Here is a 25,512-nt window from a genome sequence, read left to right on the forward strand (position 1 = left end):
AACCCAGTTACAATAATATATAGTCCACACTACCACATTTGTCATCCACGGACTCATAAAATCTAATGACTTGAAACTGGAGTTGAGAACATGAGAAAGATCTAGGATAACTTAGAGTTCCATCAAATTCTTTATTCAACTATGGAACAGAAACATATATTGGCAAATGAAATAGCAAAGTATGAGATTTATGTAATAAGCGTGAGAGTGAGAATAAGTTGCTATGACAGCAGGTTTCTCACAGAAAAATACAACATAACAATGAGGTGACTTACTTGAAGCTGAAGTTCCAAACCTAAGATTTATCTAAGTGTGTGCACAAACTCAATTACAGATACAAAAGAAACACAGCTAAAACAGCACATAAGAATTCCATTAGCATAATCATATTTATAATGAAAGTGGCAGAACACAAAGTGCTTTAGAAAATACCAAGTCTTGACACATGGAACAATGAATTTTAGACTCGAATTGGAAACATCAGAAGAAGTAAAGGAAAATCCATAAAGCTGGATTGTTGGGGTCATCTATAAATATATATATATATATATATAGATGACCCCAACAATAAGAATTGTTAATATTACATAAAGTAGCCAATAAAGGTTGTGATGTTGGAAATCAAATTGTGATTAGACAAAAATGTACCACCATTACTGGAATCTCCGACCAAAAGTCATCAAACTATATAAAATTCTGATCTAGTGACTGAAACTCAGAGAGAGAGAGAGGCAAAGTTTTGGTAGCTGTAAATCAAGAAACAGAATGTAGGACTTTCCCGGGGAGCTGAAGGGAATGTCTTATAGAATACATAAAAACCAAACTGATCTTCATAAAATCATAAATCAGCATTGCAGAAAGAATTATGGATACAATTAAAAAGAATAAATTCAATTATATTAAATCATGAAATTACAACAGGCAAGCAGATGTCACAAACAACCAAATTGAATTTTACAAAAGAATAAAAAAATATAGATGCTGAGAACATAAAACAACAATCCAACAGAACCACTTATAAGGTTGTCTAACATACACCAGGAGTATGAGTAGTTTAAGCCTCAGCAGAACCACTTTTCAAAGCTCTCTCCAACCTTGCCTCAAATGGAGTAGAGTGCCAATTCACTCTCTTATCCTGCACAACCACAAAAACTTAATCAGAACACTACTCCATCCCCTAAAACAAAAATCTCACTAATCTTTAAAACCTCAATAATTTTTTTTTTTTTTTTTTTTTTTTTTTTTTTGCTTTTTGCTTGGAAATAGATTGATCATAGTTGATTTCTTTAGGTTTTAACAATTATGCATAAAATAGCATTGTTTAGGAACACAGCCTTCTTTTTACAAATTGAAGTATTTTTTCTGCTAAAACTGATATAACTAAACTAAAATTCAAAAAAAGCTAAGTAATCCAAACTATTCTAAATCTGAACTTGAAACAGTCAAAACATAAACCTACCAGCTGTATTTTTTCTACACAAACTGATATAACTACACTAAAATCACAGAGGCAAACATTACAATTCAAATTGAGAGAACACTAAAATAGTTAGAAATAAAGCAAACAAATACAGATGTGCTAAAAAACCTAGATAGCAAAATAAAGCAAAACTTGAAGGTAAAGCAAAACCGGATTGTTGTCAGATTTTGAAGGTTGGGAGGCTCTTCAATACATCTCCACTTTCTTACAAAACCTGTAGAATTTTAATTTCTATGAATGTTTCCCTGACTTCAACAAAAAAGAATAGAGAGAAAAAGGGGTTAGGAATTGAAATCCCTAAATTGACAAAAAAAAAAACCTAATTAAAGACGAAATCCTTAAATTGACAAAAAAACCTAATTAAAGACAATAGGAAAGCCATGAAATCGATGGTCTGAAGAAGTTTGTGGCAAATCGGTGGTCTGAAGAAGGTGTCTGTTGGGTCTTGCCGTGGAGAGGGAGAGGCAGAGGATCAGGAAAGGTAGGCTGGATGGGTTGGGTGTTGAATTGCCGTGGGTCTGATTGGCTTGCCGTGGGTGTGATTGAGGAGGAGCTGGGAGGAAGGTAATGGCAGAGTATTCGTGAAAGGGAAAGCGTGGAAAGAAAAGGCAGAGTCGATTAGGGAATGGGTTTATGACGTTTTTGTTTTTGGTTTTGGTTTTATTGTTTTTTGTTTTAGGGAATGAGTTTATGACGTTTTTGGTTTTATTGTTTTTTGTTTTATTATTATTTTTTTTAATGCAGTGCTGACGTGGAAAATTGTGGAAGCTTCAAAAGCTTTGGTTTTATATATATATATATATATATATATATATATATAGATAAACAAATTAAACTTTGACATGAAATTAGTTCTAACTAATCCATAAAAATAAACAAATTAAACTTTGACATGACATCAGTTCTAACTAATCCAATTTAGGACCAATGAAATTTAATCCTTCATAATTACATGGCTCATGCATTAATATGCTAGCCGTTAATTCTTGATGTGGCTTGATTTTTTAATTAGGTGGTTCCATCTTTATGTTCTTCATGTTGTTTTGATCGTGATGTTTTGGAGTGATACTTATGTCCCTTGAATGATTCAAACGAAATTTTTACTCTTGGGTTATTTCAAACTTACTATTTTACCCATTTGTGAATTTCAAAACCGCTCAACTTTATAAAAACTTTTTTTTTTTTTGGAGAAAAAGGTAAGCTTCTATTAATTAAGGAAAATCAGATTGGAATACATTTTCCAAATCAAAGGGTAGATCTTCTACCCAAACATCTAAATCAGTAGATGAAACTGCTCTTCTAGCGAGGGCATGGGCTAACTTGTTCCCACCCCGTCGCACATGAGAAAACCTACAAAAAAGAAACTTGCAAGCTTGATGACGTGTCTCCTCAACCACATTCCCATACAACGTGTTACAGCAGGCCTTAGAGTTCAAAGCCGAAACCACCCTAAGACAATCACCCTCCAGCATCACCTTAGAAAGACTCAGCATCACCTTAGCTGGCCCAAACCAACCAAGGAAATACGGTCATGTCTTGGAGACCTCATAATGAGAAGAGAAAAAAAAAAATAAAAGAGAAAAAAAAAATCATATTATGTTGAACTTTTTGCTTCTAATGCAGTGCACAAAATTTTAACTATTAAAATATAATTTGGAGGATACTTAGAATGAAAATGGAGTGTATTTAAATTTAAAATATAGAAATACTTGATATCAAATAATAATATAATAATTAAAATAACACTGGCACCACAATTAGAATGTAATTAGAATCTAATTTAAAAAATATATATATCAAAAAATTAAGATCTAATTTAGATTCTTAATTGAACTTACTCTCAGATTTTGTTTTTATATATTACGTACTACTAGTATGTAATTCGTGCTTACACACAGGATTGATGAACTGTAATGGTGCTATTAATTTTAGTTTGTGTCATTAAACATATATGATATAGTTTGACTAGGAAATTTGGAAGGACATTTGGAGGTACTAAAATAGTATTTTCTTGCAATTTTCATGATATTGGTTATGCCAAATTTCTCATTAAATTGCTATTACATATATAATTTTGAAATCACTATTAGATACTACATATACAATATTAATTTACAATTATTGTCTATAAAATTCTATTAAAAACCACACAAAATAAAATAATAAATTGATCAAATAGTATCTCCTAAATTGAATGGGGATAGGTGCATGAGATTGTTTAGTTCAATTACAGTTTGTTACATTCATTATCTTCGCATACAAAATATCTGAATAGAAACTATATAAAAAATATGCTCATTAGTTCAGAGAAAAAATAATAGCAAAAATATAAACAATTTTAATTTGTATGAAAAACTAACAAAAGCAAAATCTAATTGAATTTTTTCTAAAGTTTGGTTTATATATATATATGAACCGTACATAGTCATGGTATATTATATAAACTAGTATGTAGCCCTGTGCATATGCAAGTGTACAATAAAAATTTTTAGAAGATGTTTAAATTATACATGGTATTATTTTGCACTTTTTTAAAAATTATACATTTCTAAAATATGGAATGGTTTTTCATTATGTGTGTGTGTGTGTGAGAGATTTAAAATTTAATTGGTTTAAAACTCTTCGATTTTTGCACCTAATAATTTACTTGCCAGAAAAATAAAAAACTTAGATGGATTAGATTTGAACTCTTTGATTTTTACACAATAATTCATAAGGCACGAAATTAAAAATTAAATAGGACATGTGACACAAAATTGAGAATCTAATTAAAATCTAATTGGATTTTCTCATAGATTTGTCTATTAATATATATAGATGATTTATAAATTTGAATTGTTTTTAGTTACATGATTAGGTTTTTTTATGGTTTATTTAGATTGAACTCCTCGTTTTTTACACTATATTAACTCATTTGACACAAAAATTAAAAAAACTTAGATTACATGGAATACATGGCGCAAAATTCAATTCTAATTGAAATCCAATTTTACACTGAATTAACTCACTTAACACAAAAATTTAAAACTTAGATTAGATGGGACACGTGATGCAAAATTAAACTTTATTTGAATTCAAATTTGAAACTTAATTGGATTTTTTCTCAGGTTTACCTATATATATATATATATATATATATTTAAAAGATGCATTGATATACATTAAGATGCATAGTTTATATATATAATTTAAATATTATTGATAGTCATTCTTATATATATATATATATATATATATATATATATTTAACTCTTTAAAAAGTCTTGTGAGAATATTATTAGGTAGAAAATGTAAATTGTCCATTTTTTATTTTTTTTATTCATTAATTCTAGACTCTTTAGCTTTTTGTACGCAATAACTCACTTGGATGAATATTTATAATGTTGTCCCACATTTGACTTAAAAATAAAGAAATAAAACTCTGTTTAAAAATAAATAATTTAGGATACATGACGTAAAATTGAACTTCAATTGTAGAATCTAATTGAATTTTCTCTAAATTTTGTCTCTCTCTCTATATATATAGATATAGATATAGATATATAGATTTGATTTCAATGAGATTTTGACTTCAACGGTTTTTTTTTTTTTTTTTTTGAGAAAAACTTCAACGGTGTTATTAATGTTAGAAGGAAGCAAGAAGTCTTATAATTCAACCAACATTTTATTTTTAAAAATAAAATTTATTTTTAATAGCTTTTATTAGGGCTGTCCAAACCCATCCGAAGACTCGACTCACCCAAAGAAACCGACCGGATCCGATTTGACACCAATCAACCAACTACTTCGACAGTTGGCAACAAGTCTTCTCCACCAAAAACTGACTCCGGTGAGTCGGTTTTAGTTTCCCTCCCCCCTCAAAACTAGGAAAACCCGAACCGTCGAGCGAAAAACCAAGATTCCAACGAAAATTTCTAGACTTTGGCAAAAATTTTCCAGTTCTCAGCAAAAAAACCCAAAATTTCGACGATATTTTAAGTAGATCCGGTGAGTTTTGACTGGATCTGGTGAAATCTCATCGAATTCAATGAGATTTCTGCCGGATCTAGCAAAATCTCATAGATTTCGATGAGATTTTTACCGGATCTGAGTTTTTCTCATTGTTTTCTTGCAATTTCCTCACCGTTTCTCACTGTTTTTTCAAATCTATGACATTGACTGATTCGTCTGCCACCCATTGAAGGTCTGATCCACTCGACCCTTCTACTCCGGCGGTCGGCGACGGGTGGGATTTTCTGCCACCTGATTCCATCGGATTGGTTTCGAGTTAGGTACAAACTCGACTTGGACCGACTCGTAAACATCCCTAACTTTTATGCTAGAAAACGGGGAGGGGACTTGGATCACGTATAGCAAGAACATATAGAAAGATGTTAATTAGTTAACATACCAGCCTCTTAACTAGAGGTGAAGAGGAGGCAATAATCCAATTATTAAAAGAAAAAAGATTTTATCTGACGTGGCAGGTGGTGAGTGGCCAGTATCTAAAAAAAGAAGCGACGTCGTTCCGGGGATGAAATCGCAAAAAACCCTGGGTCCCGTTCAAAAACCCTAGCAGCAAGAGAATCCTAAAGCTTCCTCTTCTTCTTCGAGTCTTTTACAGCAAGAGCAGTGAAATCTCAGGTAATCATTCATCATCATCATCCTTTTATATTATTTTCGTTTTTGGATCATTACGCTGAATGCAAAGTGAATTTATAGAATGGGGTATAAGAGAAAGAAGAGCGAAAGCGAATTAGAACCAGAAATCGAGAATGATCGGAAGAAGCCGATGACGCAGAAGGAGGAGAAGGAGATACTGCCTTCGACGATAAAGAACAAGGAGAAGAGGTCGGAAGTGCACGCCAAGCTCAAGCACCAGAAGAAGCTCGAGAAGCGTAAGAAGGCTAAGGCTCGCGATGCTGCCGAGAAGCGAGCTCTCGAGCTCGGCGAGGAGGTATAACCTTTTCGTTTTTACTCTCTTTCTTATAATAATCTTCAAAAATTACAGGCTTCTTAACCAAATTGTTGTTTTTTTGGGTTTGGTTTGGTTTGTTAATTATTGCAGCCGCCGCCGAAGATGGTTCCTCGTACCATTGAGAACACCCGAGAATTCGATGAGACCGTGTGTAAGCCTGATGATGAAGAGGTAAAATTTGATGTTTTTCTTTATTTTGAGTTGGCTTCAAAGTTCATGGAATTTAATTGAGCTGCTTACGTATTAAGTACATGTTCTGGAATTAAGCGAAATTCGGAAAGAAATTCATTTGCGAAATTGTTTTATGGGTTTCTTTCATTTACATTGTGTGGTGGTGGGAGGGTGGGTTGTAGGATATATGAGTTTGGTTTTTGGGGGTTGAGATGTTAAAATTTTTATCGGAATTTGATCAGTTCTGTTAGAATCATGTAATCTCATGCGTTGATAATGTAATTTCATCTTTGACTTTTGCAGCTGTTTGCTGGAAATGATGCTGACGAATTCGGTGCAATTCTAAAGCGTGATCGTACTCCAAAAGTTCTAATCACCACTTGCCGTTTCAATTCTAGTGTAGGTCTTCCTCGTTGCCATTTTAATTGTCTTATGCCACCCATGAAGCTCAGCATGAATATACATAGATTTAATATTATTTTATCTTTGGTTTATAGAGGGGACCTGCTTTTATATCAGAGCTGCTTTCTGTGATCCCAAATGCACATTACTACAAGAGAGGAACCTATGACTTGAAAAAGGTGCTTTGTATTTCCCCACCTTCCCCTCCCCCTTCTGGCTCTATGAGAAGACAAGCATGAAGCTAAATCCATTTGACAGTTTCTTTTGAATTAACCCCCCATTTTGTGTTTTCAGATTGTAGAATATGCGAATAACAAGGATTTCACTTCTCTTATAGTTGTTCACACCAATCGTAGGGAACCAGGTTAGTGATGCTTCATGCTCAAGGTGCTATGGAATCTATGTTGTGAATATATTCTCAGTCTTTATTTTCCATTCCTTTAACTTTTACAATTTTAATAAAAAAGTTAGATTTTTTTTTTCCCCATTTCCCTTTGTTATTGTTTTTGACTGTCAGTTTTTTTGGCTGTCTTGTAGACGCTCTCCTAATCATTGGCTTACCGGAGGGACCTACTGCTCATTTCAAGCTTTCAAAGCTTGTTTTGCGGAAGGATATTAAGGTTTGTTGCCGATGTTTTAATATGAATACAAGCCCTTTGATTTGATGTGATCATGTGAGCTGCTACATTGACTAATATTAAAAATAGATTATAAGGTATAGCATGCCGATAGTTGCAATTCATCAGGCATTGATGGTGACTCATTCATAATGTTCTGTTGCTTCCATTATTAATTGTTAAGTGGACCATGCAGTTCTTAGATATGAGGCTATTACTTCTGGCAATCCCAATTATATATTTGTTTTGTTGCAATCATTGTAATTGCTTAACAGATTATAGCATCATTTTGACTTCAGAGGAAGATTGACAAAAATGGCACTTTGTAATGAAACATGGAATGGATAATGGGAATTTATGAAATCAAAACCACTCTTAAAATTACTTGTTTAAGATCATGTGATTCTGATTTTTCTTTTTTCTTTTTTCTTATTTTGCTTTTTTAAGTAGGAATAATTGATTAATCAGTACTTTTCAAGTTGCTCCTACATGTGATATACGAAAGAAGTCATTCTAAATCAGTACTTTTCAACCAGTCAAGCATGTGTTTACTGACAACACTGCTATTTGTTTTGTTATATTGACTGTTATTGCTTCATGGACACTAGCACTAGATTAACTCAGAAAAAACATGGTCGTCCCTAGTGCACAAAGCTCCCACATTTTGTGGGGTTTGAAATAAGTGATTGATTGTTAGGCAGCCTTACCTCCATTTTTTTGGAGAGGCCGATCCTCGGATAATATGTGATGTTTGGACTATCTAGTGGGTTCTTACTTAGGAAATTAATGTGTGCGAGGGCTCAATTACGCCCCGAAAATATGTAATTATGAGGTAGCCTCAAAATTTTACCTGTTCTCCCTCATGTTCCAATTCAGGGACACTGCCCTACATTATTACTGTAATCTGTCTGGATGAGTACTATTTACCCAAAAACAAATTTAGGTTGATGCCGGATTTTTCATGTTACTAGTATTCAATGGATATTTTTTCAAGGAAATATGTTTCTTTTGTATTCATTGGCTTCTTTTTTCTCGGCCTTCCATATTGCTTGCAGAATCATGGAAATCCAACCAATCATAAACCCGAGCTAGTGCTGAATAACTTCACAACACGCCTGGGTCATCGTATTGGAAGGTTCATTTTTATCTTATTTTAATGATTGAAGACATACATGTTGGTAATATCTGTTCAAAGTAATATGAAATGTGACTGCTACTTAAAATTTCAACACTCTTCATGTATGTAGTCTTTATTGAATTGCATGCACCTCAATTTTCATATCTTATAGATGCTGATGAATAATGATGGTGTTTATAATTGTCAAATCTCTTTCCTTAACAGTTTTTTTCCCCACATCTAGATTAATACAGTCACTTTTCCCACAAGATCCAAATTTTCGTGGTCGGCGAGTTGTCACATTCCACAATCAGCGAGATTTTATATTCTTCCGGCATCATCGGTGTGTTTCTGTAGTATTTATAAGTTACCACAGTCGACAATTTTATACTATTCTATAAGTTATGGTTTTCTGACAAATACATCCTATTATCATGTTTGCAGGTACATTTTTGACAGAAAAGAAAGTAAACAGACTGACTCAAAAGGTAAAGAGGCCAAGGATGCCAAGGGTGAGAAAGCTTCTCAAGAGAGAGTAATAGCCCGTCTTCAGGTTAGCGTCAATTGCATTTGTATTTTGAGATTTTGATATTGTCCCTCCATTAATTGCTCAGTAAGGCCCCTTGCTGTCCCTCCTCTTGGTTAACATATAATAGTTGAGCCCCAAACCACACTCCACAGTACAAATCACGCTACTGTGTACCATTTTTACCTAGAGTGTGGTTGCAGTAAATGGAAATGACGTATGGGAACGTAATATGCCACTTCCTTTGGAACAGGATACGATAGGTTTAGATTGTATATAGACCTTATTTAGGTTGCTGAACTAGATTTTTATTTTATTTTATTTTATATGCATATGTAAAAATAATTTTATTCCAAGAGACTAAGCAAAAAATAATTATATGTTCAAAGAAAAGATAGTTCACATAACACAGAATGTGTAGCGAACCACTCCCAAAGAATTACAATGGTACAACCTCAAGTTAAAAATTAAAAAAAAAAAAAAAATTCTAAAAGTTCAAGAAAGGACAATGAAGGGATGCTACCCAAAGCAAACATCCAATCATACAAAGATCTCAAAAACAGTTTATAACATGATTAGGACGTTATACGCTGTCAAATGATCTACCTTTCTTCTCTCACCAAAATGTAAACATCAGACACACAAAGGAACTGCCTTCTGGATTTTTACACTCCTACGGTGATAAAATCTTCCTTGCCAACATTTGAACTTCTGAATTATTGTCTTTGTCATGACCCAAGATACTTCAAACAGTGCAAACACAAGAACAAATATCTTTTGACTAGTTAGATGTTAGAAGTGATTCTACAGTCTTAAGTTGGATTTTCATGGTTCCCTGTTTATGCTAAAACTTGATATGACATAAGATTTCAGTTGCTTTTTAATAATGGCAAACAAGGGAAGCAAAATGCATATGCAGATGCTTTCATTGCTGCATTTCACATTATTGTTAATGTGATCTAGTGAAAATGTGGTGACTGAGTATTGATAGAAGAAAATTTGGTAACTCTGAGTAGACAAGTTGCGACACATAAAATTGTTCGTCTCTAAGAAGACATAGATGTTCAACTCAAACATGAGTAATTGGCTTCAGGATCATGTGATGAACAAAATAGTTTGCTAAAATAAATTGAAATTGCGGTACACTGCTATGGACCCTTGTTAGTGGCAAGCAAGTTCCCTAAGGCTAAGTGATATGTGGTTTGAGTCTGAGAATCTGCGTCTCCAAAATTGGCTTAAAGGCTAAGTATCAACTGACTTTCCTAGACTCCGCAAAAGCAGGAGCCTTGTGCATTGAGTTTGTACTTTGCTATGGCCCCTTGTTGATACCTTAGACCATGCAATTTCATTAATCATTCCAACGACTTCATTTTAGGTCATAGCATCAGTTATATTTTGCTTCAATTTATCTTGTTGGAAGTCTGCATGGGCTGTGACTGTATGCCAATACAATATTTCTATTTTAAACATGCAGGAATGTGGCCCTCGTTTTACACTGAAGTTGACCAGTTTGCAGCATGGAACATTTGATAGCAAAGGCGGGGAATTTGAGTGGGTTCACAAGGTAGTCAACTTACCAACCAAATTAGGCCACTGTTTAGATCTAATATATAATCTTTACATTTTTCAAAGAAAAAAAAAATCCCCTCAATTTCTCTGACACTTGCTTTGTTCCCCATTTGATTTTTAGCCGGAAATGGACACGAGCAGAAGGAGGTTTTTCTTGTGACGCTCTTTGGAGTATTGCTTTCATGTTCCTTTGTCATGGAGTAGAAGCATTTTCTGGTGAAGAGAGTTGGTGCTCTGAGACAAGATGTTAAAATTTATCTCAAGTGTCTCCCTCAATATTCTGGTGTAATTTGATTTATAGGTTTTATATATTCTGATGTTTGATACATTTTCATGATCCTTCTGGAAAATTTTGTATTTGATAGGTCCATTTTTTTCTTCTTCACACATTTACATTGTTGTTTCGTCTCATCATTATAATCTCTAATTTCTAGAAATTTGTCTCTTCTGATCATTTTAATTTTCTATCTTCTCTGTAATGCAAATGATACTTGGCTCAGTTTTTCCACAATGAATGTCATTTTGTTATTAGAGTGCATGCCCTTTTGAGTACATGAAGGCAAATCAAAACAAATACCTCCAAAAGCAGCAACTCTCAACATTGACCTTTGGGTGGAGTTTGTTGCTAGATAAACACAGTCCAGCAATGTCAAGATCCAAGCTATGCTTTCCAGCCACGGTCTAATTACTATAGTAGTTCCTATTTTCTTTCCACACAATCTGCTGATAATCCTTCAACAGAGAGCACCCACAACTGAAAATGCAGTCAGTGACCACCCCCTCTAGGGCACTAAGATAATCAACATCTCATTCCTACACGCACAAGATGCCCACTTGCCTGAAAAGGTTGTTGACACTAGAGCTTCAAAACCTGTATAGTAAGGTAAGAGAATAGAATCCAGAATCGGCTTGCATGTAAAATTCCAGGAATTGTTGAATGCCCTTATCATAGGAATAGTGATAAGGGCATTCAATTTCATCCATTGTTTCTTCTTGGTGCCGTTTGACACATTTGAAGAAATGTTAGATATCTTCGGTGGCCCATTCAAATTGAAATGTTGGATATTCTGGATGCAGGAGCTGCCAATTCATTGTGTTTGCCTAATGACTTCTTCTTTTAGCTTCTTTCATTGGTATGTTCTATATGGACGACGTGATGGCATATGATCTAACAATTATGAGAACAACGGATGTGTTAGTTGAGATGTTTCAGTTGAAGGTGTCTAGGACAGAGTGATCAACTAATTACTCTTTTATTTTATTGTCCAGAATCAGTAGAAAATTTAAAGTTTTCCTTGTGGGAGGGGAAATAAACTATTTGAAGTTTAGTGTCGCTGGGATGATGCTCTTCATTTCATCTGTCAATTTGTCTTCTCCTGTACATTTTCTTGAGGAAGATCAAGATTTGATTTGATTTATTATATGCCCTGAACACATAAATAGCCTGCGAAAATAAGAAGCATTTTAAATTTTTACTTAATGATGAAACAACTTTGGTGCAAAGTAGCAAACTAATGAGGGCTCACGGGGGATGAAGCAACTTAATTCCTAAATGCTGTTTGCTAGGTGATTACAACTGACACTTGATAGATTAGCAGATTGATGAATTTGATAAGAGGAGCATTTGTACAAAGAATGAGGGTTTGTTTGGTACCATTGATTAAATAATAATTTTCGTTGTTTAAACGACAGTACACGTATTTTCACAATACTTTTTTCACCCACATATATTTCCACAATCTTTAAATAACGTTACTAGAAATCCCTTACGAAACGATCTCTGAGTTAATTGGATTACCAACTTCTATAGGTTTGGGGTCATGATTGCTTACTGGCGGGACACTTTCTGCTTTTCCAGTGAGATTTTCAGACTGTTACAGGTAAGTATGACCAAACAAATAAATACTACCAGTTCAGGGTCAGTACCTGTTAATTGAGATGTGTAGTTCCACTAATACCAAACCAAAGTCTATTAAAAAAAACAAAAAAGGCTGCCCTGTAGGAAGTCGGATTTTGTGCACGGAAAAAATAATTTGTCACCTTGGAGATATGTGCTTATACCTGTTCATCCCAAATATAGAAGTAGTTTAAAAAAAATAAAATAAATAATGAGTGAATTTTACCTAAAATCTATTATCAACAACGGTAAAAAATTCTACTCATTGAGGTAAAATCACTAACATAAATGTTATGTGAGCACCACATTTTTCCCACTTTATTCGCTCCGAGCATTTCTTTGTTAAATGATCAAATTGGTCACTGAAGTGAATCCCCGACTCCTGATGGACATTTATGGGGTGAGTGGTTGATTTCTAATAGCTCCGAGCCACTATTAAATGGTTGACAAATTACTTGCTAAAATAAAGAAAAGACCCTATTAAGTTGGGCCTTAGTTCGTTGCAGTAGATATAGGCCAACTCCATCTAGTGGTGGGAAGGCTCTATCTTATCTAGGATGCCCTGCAAATTCATCAAGGTCACTGGCTTTGTCGTTTTGACATATTTTTTAAAGGGAACACATGCAATAAGTGGGGAACATAACAAACCACAAAGCGGAAAATGCCAAAAAGTTGGTTTACCAAAAAAAAAAAGCCAAAAAGTTAATAACCATATTATTTATGAGGGAATATGAGATGCTACGGTCGGAGAAAACTTAGGCAGCAAGGATTTTTTTTTGGGTATTATACTAATATGGGTAGCAACTTCAAGTTTTACGAAACGGAAATACTTCCAAGAAAAATTCAAGGGAAATTACATCTTTTTTTTTGTTTTTTTTTGTTTGGGTAAACAGACGATTTCATTAAACAAACTAAGCAATTACAATAGGTTCGGTGCACATCCTGAAAGAATGTACACTGTTCAAATCATCCTCAAAAACATTGAAAATGTCCACAGGAGGACTTAAAAAGGACAAAGAAACACTTTCCTGAACAGCACCCATTCTAGCAAGCAAATCCGCACACCGGTTGGCTTGACAATAGCAATGTTTAAACTGGATCCTCTGGAAACAAGCTGTCAATTGCCTGCAATCGTCCAATAATGGGGAGACAACGTTGTTTACATAAGCATTGTTCTTCAAGACATCCACCACATCTTGAGCATCCAATTCAACGACAAGGGATTCAATGTTTAAATTGCAGCAAAGAATAAGACCCTCTCGCTGTGAAGCTATTTGTTGAGCCAATGTGTCTAGAAAAACCCGCAACCCACTCCCCTTGATCATCCCTTACTATGCCACCACAGCCAGCTCTTTCCGCCCCTCTCAACCATGATCCATCAGTGTTGAGTTTCTTCCAACCCAAAGGAGGCCTTTCCCAGCGGATACCCCTATTGAATTTCCGAATCAGGTTCCTTGGGGAGTGAACACAATATATGAATTCCAAAACCTGGTTCATAATCTCCTTAGACAGATTTTGGTTCACCCTTTTCCCATTAAAAACAGCCATATTCCAGTTTTTCCATATACACCACACAACAAATGAAAAGGTAATATTCCAAGGGGGTTTTTCTTGGGCACGGCTACAATTGGCTTTTCCATTGAGATTGATCCAATCTTGGATATTACTCATCCAAAATTCCTGATTTGATGTGTTCACACCTAGCTGCATCTATACTCCCGTAACCCAAGTACAATCTCTAATGGCATGAATGATTGATTCGGGTTCCCTTTGACAGATTGGGCCTAACTCATCAACATCCACCCCTTTCCTAGCAAGGCAACTCTTTACACCTATGCTATTATGATGGCATCTCCATAGGAAAGTTCTAATCTTGGGTAGTGTATCAAGCTTCCAAATCTAGTTAGAACTGAAAGGAGGAGCAGCTTCCTCAGCCATGGCAAGAGAATAGGCACTCTTGAGGTCAAAAACACCCCTCGGATTGCCTGACCAGGCTAGCCTATCTTGTCCTCTACTTGTAATAGGAATGGGAATGGCTTGGATTATGGACTTGACCTTAAAAGGGAGCTCAAAAGGAATCCGCCCCCAATCCCAACTAAAATCTGAAAGCAGCTTACATACCTTCCACTGATCAGCTCCTTAGGTTAATGGACCTTGTATCATACAATGGAGAGGCCCTTTCCCCGTCCAATTATCCCACCAAAACCAGAGATTACTATCCCTTCCAATCGTCCACATGCTACCCTCATTGAAGATACCCCTCCCTTTCTTGTCTACTTTCCAAATCTGCAAACATTGTAATTTGTCTGCATTGGCTGAATTGATTCTCCTCTGGCTGCAATATTTTTGCCTTAGAACTAGGGCCCATAGAGCTTCTTTTTCAACATTAAACCTCCAGTTTAGTTTGGCCGGCAAGGCGGTGTTCCTGCCCTTTGCAGTTTGCAAACCAAGACCGCCTTCCTCCTTTGGTTTCGTTACTTTTTGCCACCCAACCCAGTGAATTTTTTTTGACGACTTCGTCAATCCCTAAAGAAAATTTCTATTCACCCGATCAATTCCCTCTAGAATACTATTTGGAATGTAAGTGCACTGCATGACATATGCAGGAATAGCCGCCGATGACGCTTGAATAAGGATAGCTTGACCAGCCAAGGAGAGCAAATTGGCTTTCCAACCTGCTAACTTATTCTTCACCCTATCAAGAATGTAGTTAAAATCTTGAGAGGAAGAACCAGGGTGCTTAATAGGAATTCCAAGGTACTTGCCAAGCGACGGAGTTGAGGTAAATTCGAGGATATCACAGAAAGAATCCCTAGAGTCCCTATCCACATTTGGCGAGAAATAAACTCTGGACTTTGCTGCACTTACTGACTGACCAGAGGCATTACAAAAGGCATCAATGATGTCCCTAATAGCTGAGCAATTGGTGTGGTCAGCTTTGGCAAAGAGAACCAAGTCATCTGCAAAAAATAGATGTGAAAAGGCCGGCCCACCACACGATGCCTTCACAGGAAGCCAAAGTTTAGCATTGCATTTCTCTTCAATGAGTTGACCAAGAAACTCCATGCAAATAATGAATAAATATGGAGATAATGGGTCTTCCTGCCTTATGCCTCTTGAAGGATAGATCGGATCAAGGGCTTCTCCATTAAATAAAATAGAGGTCGAAACTGTGGATATGCAACTCATAATAATGTCAATCAAATTAGTCGGCAAATTTGCCCTAATGAGCATGTCTCTAATGAAGCTCCATTCAAGTTTGTCATAAGCCTTTTCAAGATCAATATTAATGGCCATGTAACCCGCCCTTCCTTTCTTTCTACTGAGAGTATGAATAATTTTCTGCACTATAATCACATTATCAATGCCTTTTCTTCCTGGGACAAAGGCCGTTTGGAAGGGAGAGATAATCTTGTCCAAAAACGGTCTAAGTCTAGCAACAATAATCTTTGTAATGATCTTATACACGGTGTTGCATAAACTAATGGGCCTATAGTTATTCAATGTCTCAGGGCTTTGAATTTTTGGAATTAAAGCAATAAGAGTTCTATTCAAGTATTCCGGCACAACCTTTTCCTCAAACACCTTCTTTACATCATCAACTATTGATTTGCCCACAATAAACCAAAATCTATGGAAAAAACCAGCATACAGCCCATCCGGCCCCAGGGTTTTGAAAGCTTTAAGAGACCATAGGGCAGATTTTATCTCTTCCTCCGATGCAACCCCACCAATACTCTCTTTCTCTTCATTTGTTAGTCTAGCTTGCCATTGGGATAGACTGGGAGCATCCCGAGAGCCCGCAACAAAGGAAGTGGTATAAATAGCATTAAAACCACTTCTAATAACTTCCTTTATAGCACTCTCCTCATGAATCCACTCCCCCATAGGATCCTTGATAGCTAAGATCTGGTTCCTTTTCCTCCGAACAAGGGTGGACACATGGTAAAAAGTAGTGTTACGATCACCTTGGATCATCCAATTAACGCGGGACTTTAAAGCCCAAATCTCTTCTTCTTGGTTCAACACTCGGTCAAGCTCCTTAAGAAGCTCATTTTCCAAATTTACAAGGAAAGCAGAAGGTCTCACAGATAATGCCCGTTGAATCCCATTGAGCCTAGCCATAATGTTCTTTTTTCGGGTAAAGATATTGCCAAAATGAGAGACATTCCACCTTGTTGCTGCCTGGGTAAATTTATCTACTGCCTCTCCTAGAGCGGGTGAATCACTCCACGCTTTTGACATAATAGAAGGGAAAGAAGGTTCAGATAGCCAGCAGGTCTGAAATCTAAAAGGCCTCTTCCTCCCCCTATTAATTTTCGGTTGCATCTCCAAAAGGATAGGGCAATGGTCGGAATGGCATCTGGTTAGATGGACCACCCGAGCTTCCAGGTACAATAAACACCAGCTGGGGTTGACAAAAACCCTATCAATTCTCTCCTGGATTAGAGCTTGGATTTCTCTTCTATTAGTCCAAGTGAAACGGGGTCCTGAAAACCTGATATCAATCATATTGCATTTGTCTAGACACTCCTTAAATAAAAGCGATCTGTTGACACTCACTGCTCTTCCCCCGAATTTATCCTCCTTCGACAAAGGTTCATTAAAATCACCCACCACAACCCACGGCAAGTTATGTAAACCAGCAGTTAGAATAAGATTATTCCATAAGATATGTCTTTCAGCAGTTCTAGGACTAGCATACTGAAAGTTCAAAAACGTGTACAAAAACACTTTTGAACGTTTAGACCCCCAAAAACCAACTTAACCAACACAAGCAATATGTCAAACAACTAGTGTGCGGAAACTTAACATATGCTATAATATGGAATTGGTTAAACAACTATCTAAGCCATAACAAAATAAACCACAGCAGATAATGTAAAGGCAGAGATAGAGAGGAAGGAAGATGCAAACACAGAGATAACACCAGATGTGTTATCGAAGAGGAAACCGAAGACCTCGACGAAAAACCTCTCCGCCGCCCTCCAAGCGGTAATCAATCCACTAGAAAATACAGTTGGGATACAAGGACAGCAATAGACCCTCCAAGCCTAATCTACCCAATGCACCTAAGCCCTCCAAGCTTCTTGCTCCAACGAGGTTGCGCCGAACCTTTTTCTTTTCTAGCTTTCCGGATTCCGCTACTACACCGTAGCATCAACCAATGAAGATTGGCTCCTTCCTAACTGCTTCCCAGAACTCCAAACGACTGTCTCACAGAGATGATGATGGTGAGAACCAGGTTTGGTATAATGCCTCTCAAGGATTTGACAATGGAGAGGAAGAGAGTGAGGGAATTTGATGAGACTCTAAGGTAGAGATTGTGGGTGAAACAATCTGGTTTTTCTTTAGGGTTTCTCTCTCAAAATTCTCTCTGGAAGCTCTCTTTCAATCGTGGGTTAAAAGGGTATTTATACTGGAGTGAAGAGGAATGCGAAACGTCAGGTTTTTCCAAAACAGGGGTGGCTCGCGGCTTGACCTCGCGGCTTGACTAAGTCGCGAGTTCCAGTCGCGAGTTAACCGTATGGCCAGTTGTCCTGTTTTGTCCTGTAGTGCTCCAGCTAGCATGACTGTTCATCTTCCAGCATGCTTGGCACGTGTGCATCTTCTGGCGGGTTGAAGCCGCGAGTCCACCCGCGAGTCCCAGCCGCGACACTCTGTTTTCTTGCACACTCTTGAGCAATCTTCACTCTATCTCACTCACTACCCTTACAATAATCCCACCTAAATACAGGGTTTCTAAATGCTGAATTACAAGCAAATTTGGCACGGAATAAAGCCAATTAGATGGTTGAATAAATTCAACCTTACAATCTCCCCCTTTGGCTATTCCGTGACAAAACCCTAAAACAGACTCTAGACTTAACATGTGAGTTGGGAACAGTTGAACAAAACTCACTCACACCTAACTCTAGAAGCTGTGAAGCACTTGAATCATATGAACATAAACTCCTGAAACACAACAATACACCATGATCATTGTAAGCAGAAAATTATAAATGCATATGAAACAGACAATAAGAGATCAAGCAAAGATGGAGTTAATAAACAAACCATGGCTTGATCAACCAAGTGAACACCACAAGGTAGTGATCACAGTGCTCATTCACACTTGGAATGAACACAAGGACATACAAGTTAACAAGCACAAGGCAAGACACTTGTATGCTCAACACTCAACCAATGCATAGCACACAAGGCATATGCATCTAGGAACAATCCTACAAGGGCACAAGAGTGACAGTACATAAACCAAAATGCAGAACATTTAGATTAAAGTATTGATTTCAACATAGCATAAAGGCTGCACTTAAGCAAGGTACATACCATAAAGCCTACAAACTATGCATAAAACAATAACCCTGAAAGCTTACAAAAGCATATGGGTACAAACCAACAAATACCTGAATAACATCATCAAACATATATTAAAGTTTAAACCAAGAGTATATGAAAAGAGTTAGAAACAGTTATACACCAAAACACAGTGTATCAAAACCATAAGAACCACTACAAGTACTCAAAACATAAACATATATAAACACATTACTCCCCCTCAACTAATTACTCCCCCTTAAGAGCTGCTTTTCTGCTTCTGAATTATCAATGAACTTCTCCCCCTTTTTGACATGGAATGGCCAAAGGGTCACTGGTCATGCTGAGTTGTGAAGCTGTTAAGTGTAGCAGCCAAGACATCAATCTGGTCTTGCATGGCTCTCATCCTATCAGAATGCTCAGTTTGGACTGCCCTGATCCCATCAAGCCTTTCCAGAATGATCTGGAAAGCATCTGGAGGTGTGTCTGCAGAAGTTGAAGCTCTGTGTCTTTTGCCACTTCTCCTAGGTGTTGAAGTTGATGCAAGCCCTGTTGCCTCTGCTTCAGTCTCCATTGGAGCAGCCTCTCCTTCATCACCTTCATCTTCTTCCCCTGGAAGCCTAACACTTATCCTTTTGCAGGTAAGCTTGTTGATTGCAGAGGGTGTAGACATGGGACTGATGTCTTGAGGGATTGGAACACCCTTATTCCTAAAAATCCTCATTAGCAAACTTGGAAAGATCAATTTAGGCCTAGAGGTTGTTCTAGTCTCATCCACAATGGTGTCATAAATGTGGGAACTTATGTCTATGAAGTTCTTTTCTTTGAGATCCATCAGAAAGATTGCTCTAGCACAGTTGATTGTAGTCAATTTCCTAATGGGATAGAGGTTAAACATCATGATTATGGTAAGGCACCTCATGTCCACTGGAAAGGCAGTGGTATTCAAACATTTCCCTTCTCTCTGCCCACCTATCCTTTGTTGAATTGTTTCAATAGACACACTCCTATCCTTGTAATTGATAAATTCTTCATCATCTAATCCTTCAAGCCCTAATGCATCATCTATGACATGAGCATCCAAGACAAATTCTTTACCCCTCACCCAGCAACTCAATTCATTATCCTTTATCACAGCATTTGAGTAAAATTCCCTAATTAAAGGTTCACACACAACAGGGAAACCACCCAAAAGCTTTTCCCATCCTCTTCCTTCAAAACAACTGGGAATAAAAGTTTGCCTTAAGTCCTCCAAATCCACAAATCTCTCTTGAATGATTCCTGCATTCAAGAAGTTATCCTTGTATCTCTCAAAGTGGTGAACAGACCTAAACAATCTAGAATCCATCTTTAATCTCTTGTCAGCCTTCTTTGCAGTAGATTTCTTCTTCTGAGGTGAGGGAGCCATCTGTGAACAATCAGAAAAGGCCACAACAACATATAGCAATATATGTGCATAACCAGTCAGAACCATGTAATAATCAGAGAGAGATAACAACCATACAAATGAACTTCAAAAACTTAGGCAACAAGCTACTTAGTTCAAACATATGGATAAACCAAGCCTAGGATAGGAAACACATGAACAACATGGTGAAACTATCCTAAAGGCAGATAAATGACATTGAGACAGATAATGGAAGGAATGATATGACACACAAACAGTATATTGAGCCTAACAGAAGCTTCCCACAGATTAACACACTAAAAGCATGCAAATCTAGCACAGTAAAACTCACAACCTCAGAACGAACCAATAGAAATCACTCAACAGCTCAAAGATCAGATTGAAATAAAATAAACACTTAGCTAAGCACAAGATGAAGAGCAATAAGCATATGACAATCATTTAACACAAACTATAGCAACAACAACCACAAGCTAAGCAAGAACAAGGAGCAGAGACCGAAACACAAACCCATTTCAAAAACACAATCATATGCGAAAAATCAAGGGTAAAAGCACAAAATCAAGTAGAAAAGAGTGAAAAACAGAAAACCCATACCTGTAACTTGACGATTTTGAGCTACAAGAGTGCAACACAAGAGATTGGAAAAGGGAGCACGGAGTGTTTGGGAGGGAGAGAGTTTAGAGAGAAGATGAACAGTCACAAAAAATCGAGGGAAAAACTGAAAAAGTTTAAAAACTGCTCCTGTTTCTGCAAAACACGCGATTTTCGCGACTGGATTAAGTCGCCACACAGTCGCCAGCTCAAGCCGCCAAATCACTCAAGAGCAAAATTTTGAAAAATTTTTCTAAGTGTTTTTCGCGACTGGAAGGTCTACCCGCGAGTGAGTCGCGAGCTGAGCCGCGAAAATCTCTGAATGATCCTCGCGACTGGACCTTCCACTCGCGAACAAGTCGCCAAAACATGACCAGCGAAGATGCGACTGAGGCTCGCGACTTGACATACCCGCGACTGAGCCGCCAAAACAGGGCAAAAATGTATTTTTTTTGAAATTTTCAGATTTTTCAACAAAATACTTTCCAAAAACACCTAAAACACTCAAAAATCTTTTTGTGCTAGAATTAACAAAGATTGAGCATGTGAAAACACATTTTATCAAGTACAATTACACAAATGAATATGGCATTTATTGAACATAAACTTGTGTGTTGTGTGTGGATATCAACAATGAGATAGTTCTTTGTCTAATGTGAAGCTTCAATGATCAATTCAACCAAGGCATACACAATTAGCACTAGATCATGTGACCAATCTCAATTATAGAAATATGAATATATGACTTCCCACACAACTTGATAACATAACTTGGAGCTTTTCATTTGACTCCACTTTCAAACATAACATTTGATCTTTTTGATCTTTTTGAGACAATCAACTCTCATTGTGAGAGGGATATGTAACATTTCTCTTTGAAGAACAGGCCTTTGGCCTTTTTGAATGAAATTTCACTTTTAATATAAGGTCGCTTACCCTTTTTCCTAGTCAAATACTAGAATGTGCGACAGGCTTTTGCAGCTCAATATCTCTTTTCATTTGGAGATTTACATTTGGTGAGCTCTTTTTAGCAAAAAAATAAAAAGTGGGAAGATATATAGACACAAGTCTATGCATGTTTCAAGATCAACATAACCATTCACTAATCATTCATGACAAGTTTGAAGATCTATTTACAACAATCACATAGATTTCAAGATATTTCCCATAGTGATATAGGTGCATGAAGACAAGCAATGCTCGAAAATGCACAAAGCCATTAGTACAAAGGTACAAGGCAAAACAAGTTTTGAGACAAAACTCAACAAAGTCAATCAAGCCTTTTGATTTTCAAATTTTTTTATGTAATTTTTTGGATTTTTGACTCAAGACACAAAAAGATTGATAAAACACAATTAAGACATATTCACAAGAAGACAAGCAAACAACCAAAGTCAAAAACAACAAGCATACCACACAAACATAGTCACAAAGCATAGGAAGTATTAATGCATGGACATGTTGTAATGCTTATGCATGAGTACCCCTTTTCACCCACACGTCACTTGCGTTTGGGGTGATTTCCTTAAAGGATTGGGTACGGGAGTTAGGGCTTTCAAACCTTCGTGAGAAGCTTTCCAAGCAGTTGGTGAATGCACCAATCATCTTCATCACGTTCATCATTCCGGGATCTCCATGTTGCTCTCTAGATTGATCGCCTGCCCAAGTTCTCCTATCAACTCTTGGTCCTCCTGACCTTTGAGGAGTTGCACTGTTCTTTGCTCTCAACTTTTGGCAATTTGGTCGAGTGTGCCCTTGAAGTCCGCAATAATGGCACACATACAGTCCTCTAGGACCTCTTTGAGGTCGTGGACGTGACTTGGCACGAGATTCAGACCTGCCCACAGACTGATTACGATGATTCAGCATCCGTTGGTCCACCACATTCTTCTTCTCCTCCACCTCGAGCTTCACACCAGTAGGGTCAGCTACAACTGGATCTTTGGCCTTCACAAACTTCACTTCTTTAGTGACATTTCCAGTTGAGCTACTTCCTCCGGTATATCCCAGTCCGGATTTGTCTGAAAAGCTCTTTTGAGAAGATATAACATCATCTAGCTTCTTGGTGGTGACCCTCTCTATTTTAGCATTTGCTTGCATCACCTCGTTCTCAAGAAATCTCACTTTAGTGTAAGCTTCGGACAGCTCACCATTCAGAGTTTCAATCTCACATTTGGCCTCCCTATACCGGATTAGGAGACTTTTGTAGTCCTCCTCAGCCTTCTTCATCTTTCTCACAGCAACCTTGGCTACCCTTGTGTATTCACCTGACTTCTCCAAGAGTGAGTTGTAATTTTCTTGAAGAGTTGCTGTGCTTTCTTCTTCTTCAGCTTCCGATTCTTCAACAATTCCTAGTGACTCATCATCACTATGTTCTCCAAGGTCTTGAACAAGCAAACTCAACTCATCCGAAGACTCAACATGAGCAATAGTCATGAAAGCTGAATAGTTCCCCTCTCCATCACAGCTTTCTTCAGATTCTGAGTCAGACGAATCTGAGTCACTCAGGGTCGTGGCATACACCTTGCCTTTCGATTTCAAATAATTAGGACATTCCTTCTTAAAGTGTCCATGCCCGTTGCATTCAAAACAAGTGACACCTTGTGTGGATTGGGATTCTTTTCCATCTTTCCTTTTGAAATCCCTCTTCTCCCTTCCAGAATTTTGGAATTTTCTCTTATCATCAAATTTTCCATTGTTTTTGAATTTCAAAAACTTTCTGAAATTTTTAACAAGATAGGCTACATCTTTGTCCACCATATCTTCTCCCGATGAGCCTTGATCTTCCACCTTCTCATTAGTGGTCTTTAGAGCAAGGGATTTACTCTTCCGTTGATTTGGCAGCGACATCTCATAGGTCTGTAGAGAACCAACCAGCTCCTGTACCTTGATGTCGTCAAGATCCTTGCTCTCTTCAATAGCTGTCACCTTAGCACGAAAACTTTCCGGCAATGATCGAAGGATCTTCCTCACAATCTTTGAGTCCTCCATTTTCTCCCCCAAGTTAAACTTACTGACAACCACTTCGTTTAGCTTCCCATAGAAAGAGTCGAAAGACTCATCCTCACTCATCTTGAGCTCCTCAAACCGAGTGGTCAGCATTTGTAACTTGGTATCTTTCACTTTCTTCATGCCTTCATAAGTTGTTTCCAGAATCTCCCATGCATCTTTGGCAATGATAATGTGAGAAATCCTGTGAAATTCATCTGGAGACACACCACAGAAAATAGCATTTAGTGCTTTACTGTTAGCATTAGATGCAGCAAGTGCTGCCTTATCCCATGTGGATTTGGCTGCCTCAGGTTTGGTCCAACCAATCTCAACAGCATCCCACACGGATTCATCAATAGAGCATAAAAAAGCTCTCATACGAACCTTCCAAAACGCATAATTACTTCCATCAAAATATGGAGGTGCATTAAGGGATTGAGACCTATCCATCTCAAAAAGGGAGTCAAGGATCACACAATGGTAATGAAACCAAACAGCTGTGTACCCGCTCTGATACCAATTGAAAGTTCAAAAACGTGTACAAAAACACTTTTGAACGTTTAGACCCCCAAAAACCAACTTAACCAACACAAGCAATATGTCAAACAACTAGTGTGCGGAAACTTAACATATGCTATAATATGGAATTGGTTAAACAACTATCTAAGCCATAACAAAATAAACCACAACAGATAATGTAAAGGCAGAGATAGAGAGGAAGGAAGATGCAAACACAGAGATAACACCAGATGTGTTATCGAAGAGGAAACCGAAGACCTCGGCGAAAAACCTCTCCGCCGCCCTCCAAGCGGTAATCAATCCACTAGAAAATACAGTTGGGATACAAGGACAGCAATAGACCCTCCAAGCCTAATCTACCCAATGCACCTAAGCCCTCCAAGCTTCTTGCTCCAACGAGGTTGCGCCGAACCTTTTTCTTTTCTAGCTTTCCGGATTCCGCTACTACACCGTAGCATCAACCAATGAAGATTGGCTCCTTCCTAACTGCTTCCCAGAACTCCAAACGACTGTCTCACAGAGATGATGATGGTGAGAACCAGGTTTGGTATAATGCCTCTCAAGGATTTGACAATGGAGAGGAAGAGAGTGAGGGAATTTGATGAGACTCTAAGGTAGAGATTGTGGGTGAAACAATCTGGTTTTTCTTTAGGGTTTCTCTCTCAAAATTCTCTCTGGAAGCTCTCTTTCAATCGTGGGTTAAAAGGGTATTTATACTGGAGTGAAGAGGAATGCGAAACGTCAGGTTTTTCCAAAACAGGGGTGGCTCGCGGCTTGACCTCGCGGCTTGACTAAGTCGCGAGTTCCAGTCGCGAGTTAACCGTATGGCCAGTTGTCCTGTTTTGTCCTGTAGTGCTCCAGCTAGCATGACTGTTCATCTTCCAGCATGCTTGGCACGTGTGCATCTTCTGGCGGGTTGAAGCCGCGAGTCCACCCGCGAGTCCCA

At 37.4% G+C, this 25,512-nt stretch overlaps 1 protein-coding gene and 1 long non-coding RNA gene across 2 annotated transcripts; one reads left to right on the top strand and one right to left on the bottom strand.

Moving 5' to 3' along the window:
• Positions 1 to 813: 813 nt before the first annotated feature.
• LOC126706796 (uncharacterized) lies at positions 814 to 1,768 on the bottom strand. The gene is made up of 2 exons (XR_007648711.1): positions 1,613 to 1,768; positions 814 to 1,135 (listed from the first exon to the last, which is right to left on the bottom strand). It is a non-coding gene; the product is annotated as an uncharacterized LOC126706796 (long non-coding RNA).
• A 4,172-nt stretch (positions 1,769 to 5,940) lies between these two features.
• Positions 5,941 to 11,377, top strand: LOC126714016 (uncharacterized). The gene is made up of 12 exons (XM_050414004.1): positions 5,941 to 6,103; positions 6,182 to 6,416; positions 6,528 to 6,608; positions 6,912 to 7,007; positions 7,106 to 7,189; positions 7,305 to 7,374; positions 7,548 to 7,630; positions 8,683 to 8,762; positions 8,989 to 9,087; positions 9,189 to 9,297; positions 10,745 to 10,834; positions 10,961 to 11,377. The coding sequence occupies exons 2-12, from the start codon at positions 6,183 to 6,185 to the stop codon at positions 10,997 to 10,999; spliced, it is 1,065 nt and encodes a 354-aa protein (XP_050269961.1). The 5' UTR covers positions 5,941 to 6,103; position 6,182; the 3' UTR covers positions 11,000 to 11,377.
• The last annotated feature ends 14,135 nt before the right edge of the window (positions 11,378 to 25,512 follow it).

This window comes from Quercus robur, chromosome 2 (assembly GCF_932294415.1).
Source record: "Quercus robur chromosome 2, dhQueRobu3.1, whole genome shotgun sequence".
In the NCBI taxonomy this organism is placed as follows: Eukaryota; Viridiplantae; Streptophyta; class Magnoliopsida; order Fagales; family Fagaceae; genus Quercus; species Quercus robur.

Bases quoted from the DNA above. Each gene is read 5' to 3' on its own strand.
- LOC126714016 (XM_050414004.1), top strand. From the start codon at position 6,183: ATGGGGTATAAGAGAAAGAAGAGCGAAAGCGAATTAGAACCAGAAATC. The intron at 6,417-6,527 runs GTATAACCTTTT...TAATTATTGCAG, and splicing joins CTCTCGAGCTCGGCGAGGAG to CCGCCGCCGAAGATGGTTCC. The intron at 7,190-7,304 runs GTGCTTTGTATT...TTGTGTTTTCAG, and splicing joins GAACCTATGACTTGAAAAAG to ATTGTAGAATATGCGAATAA.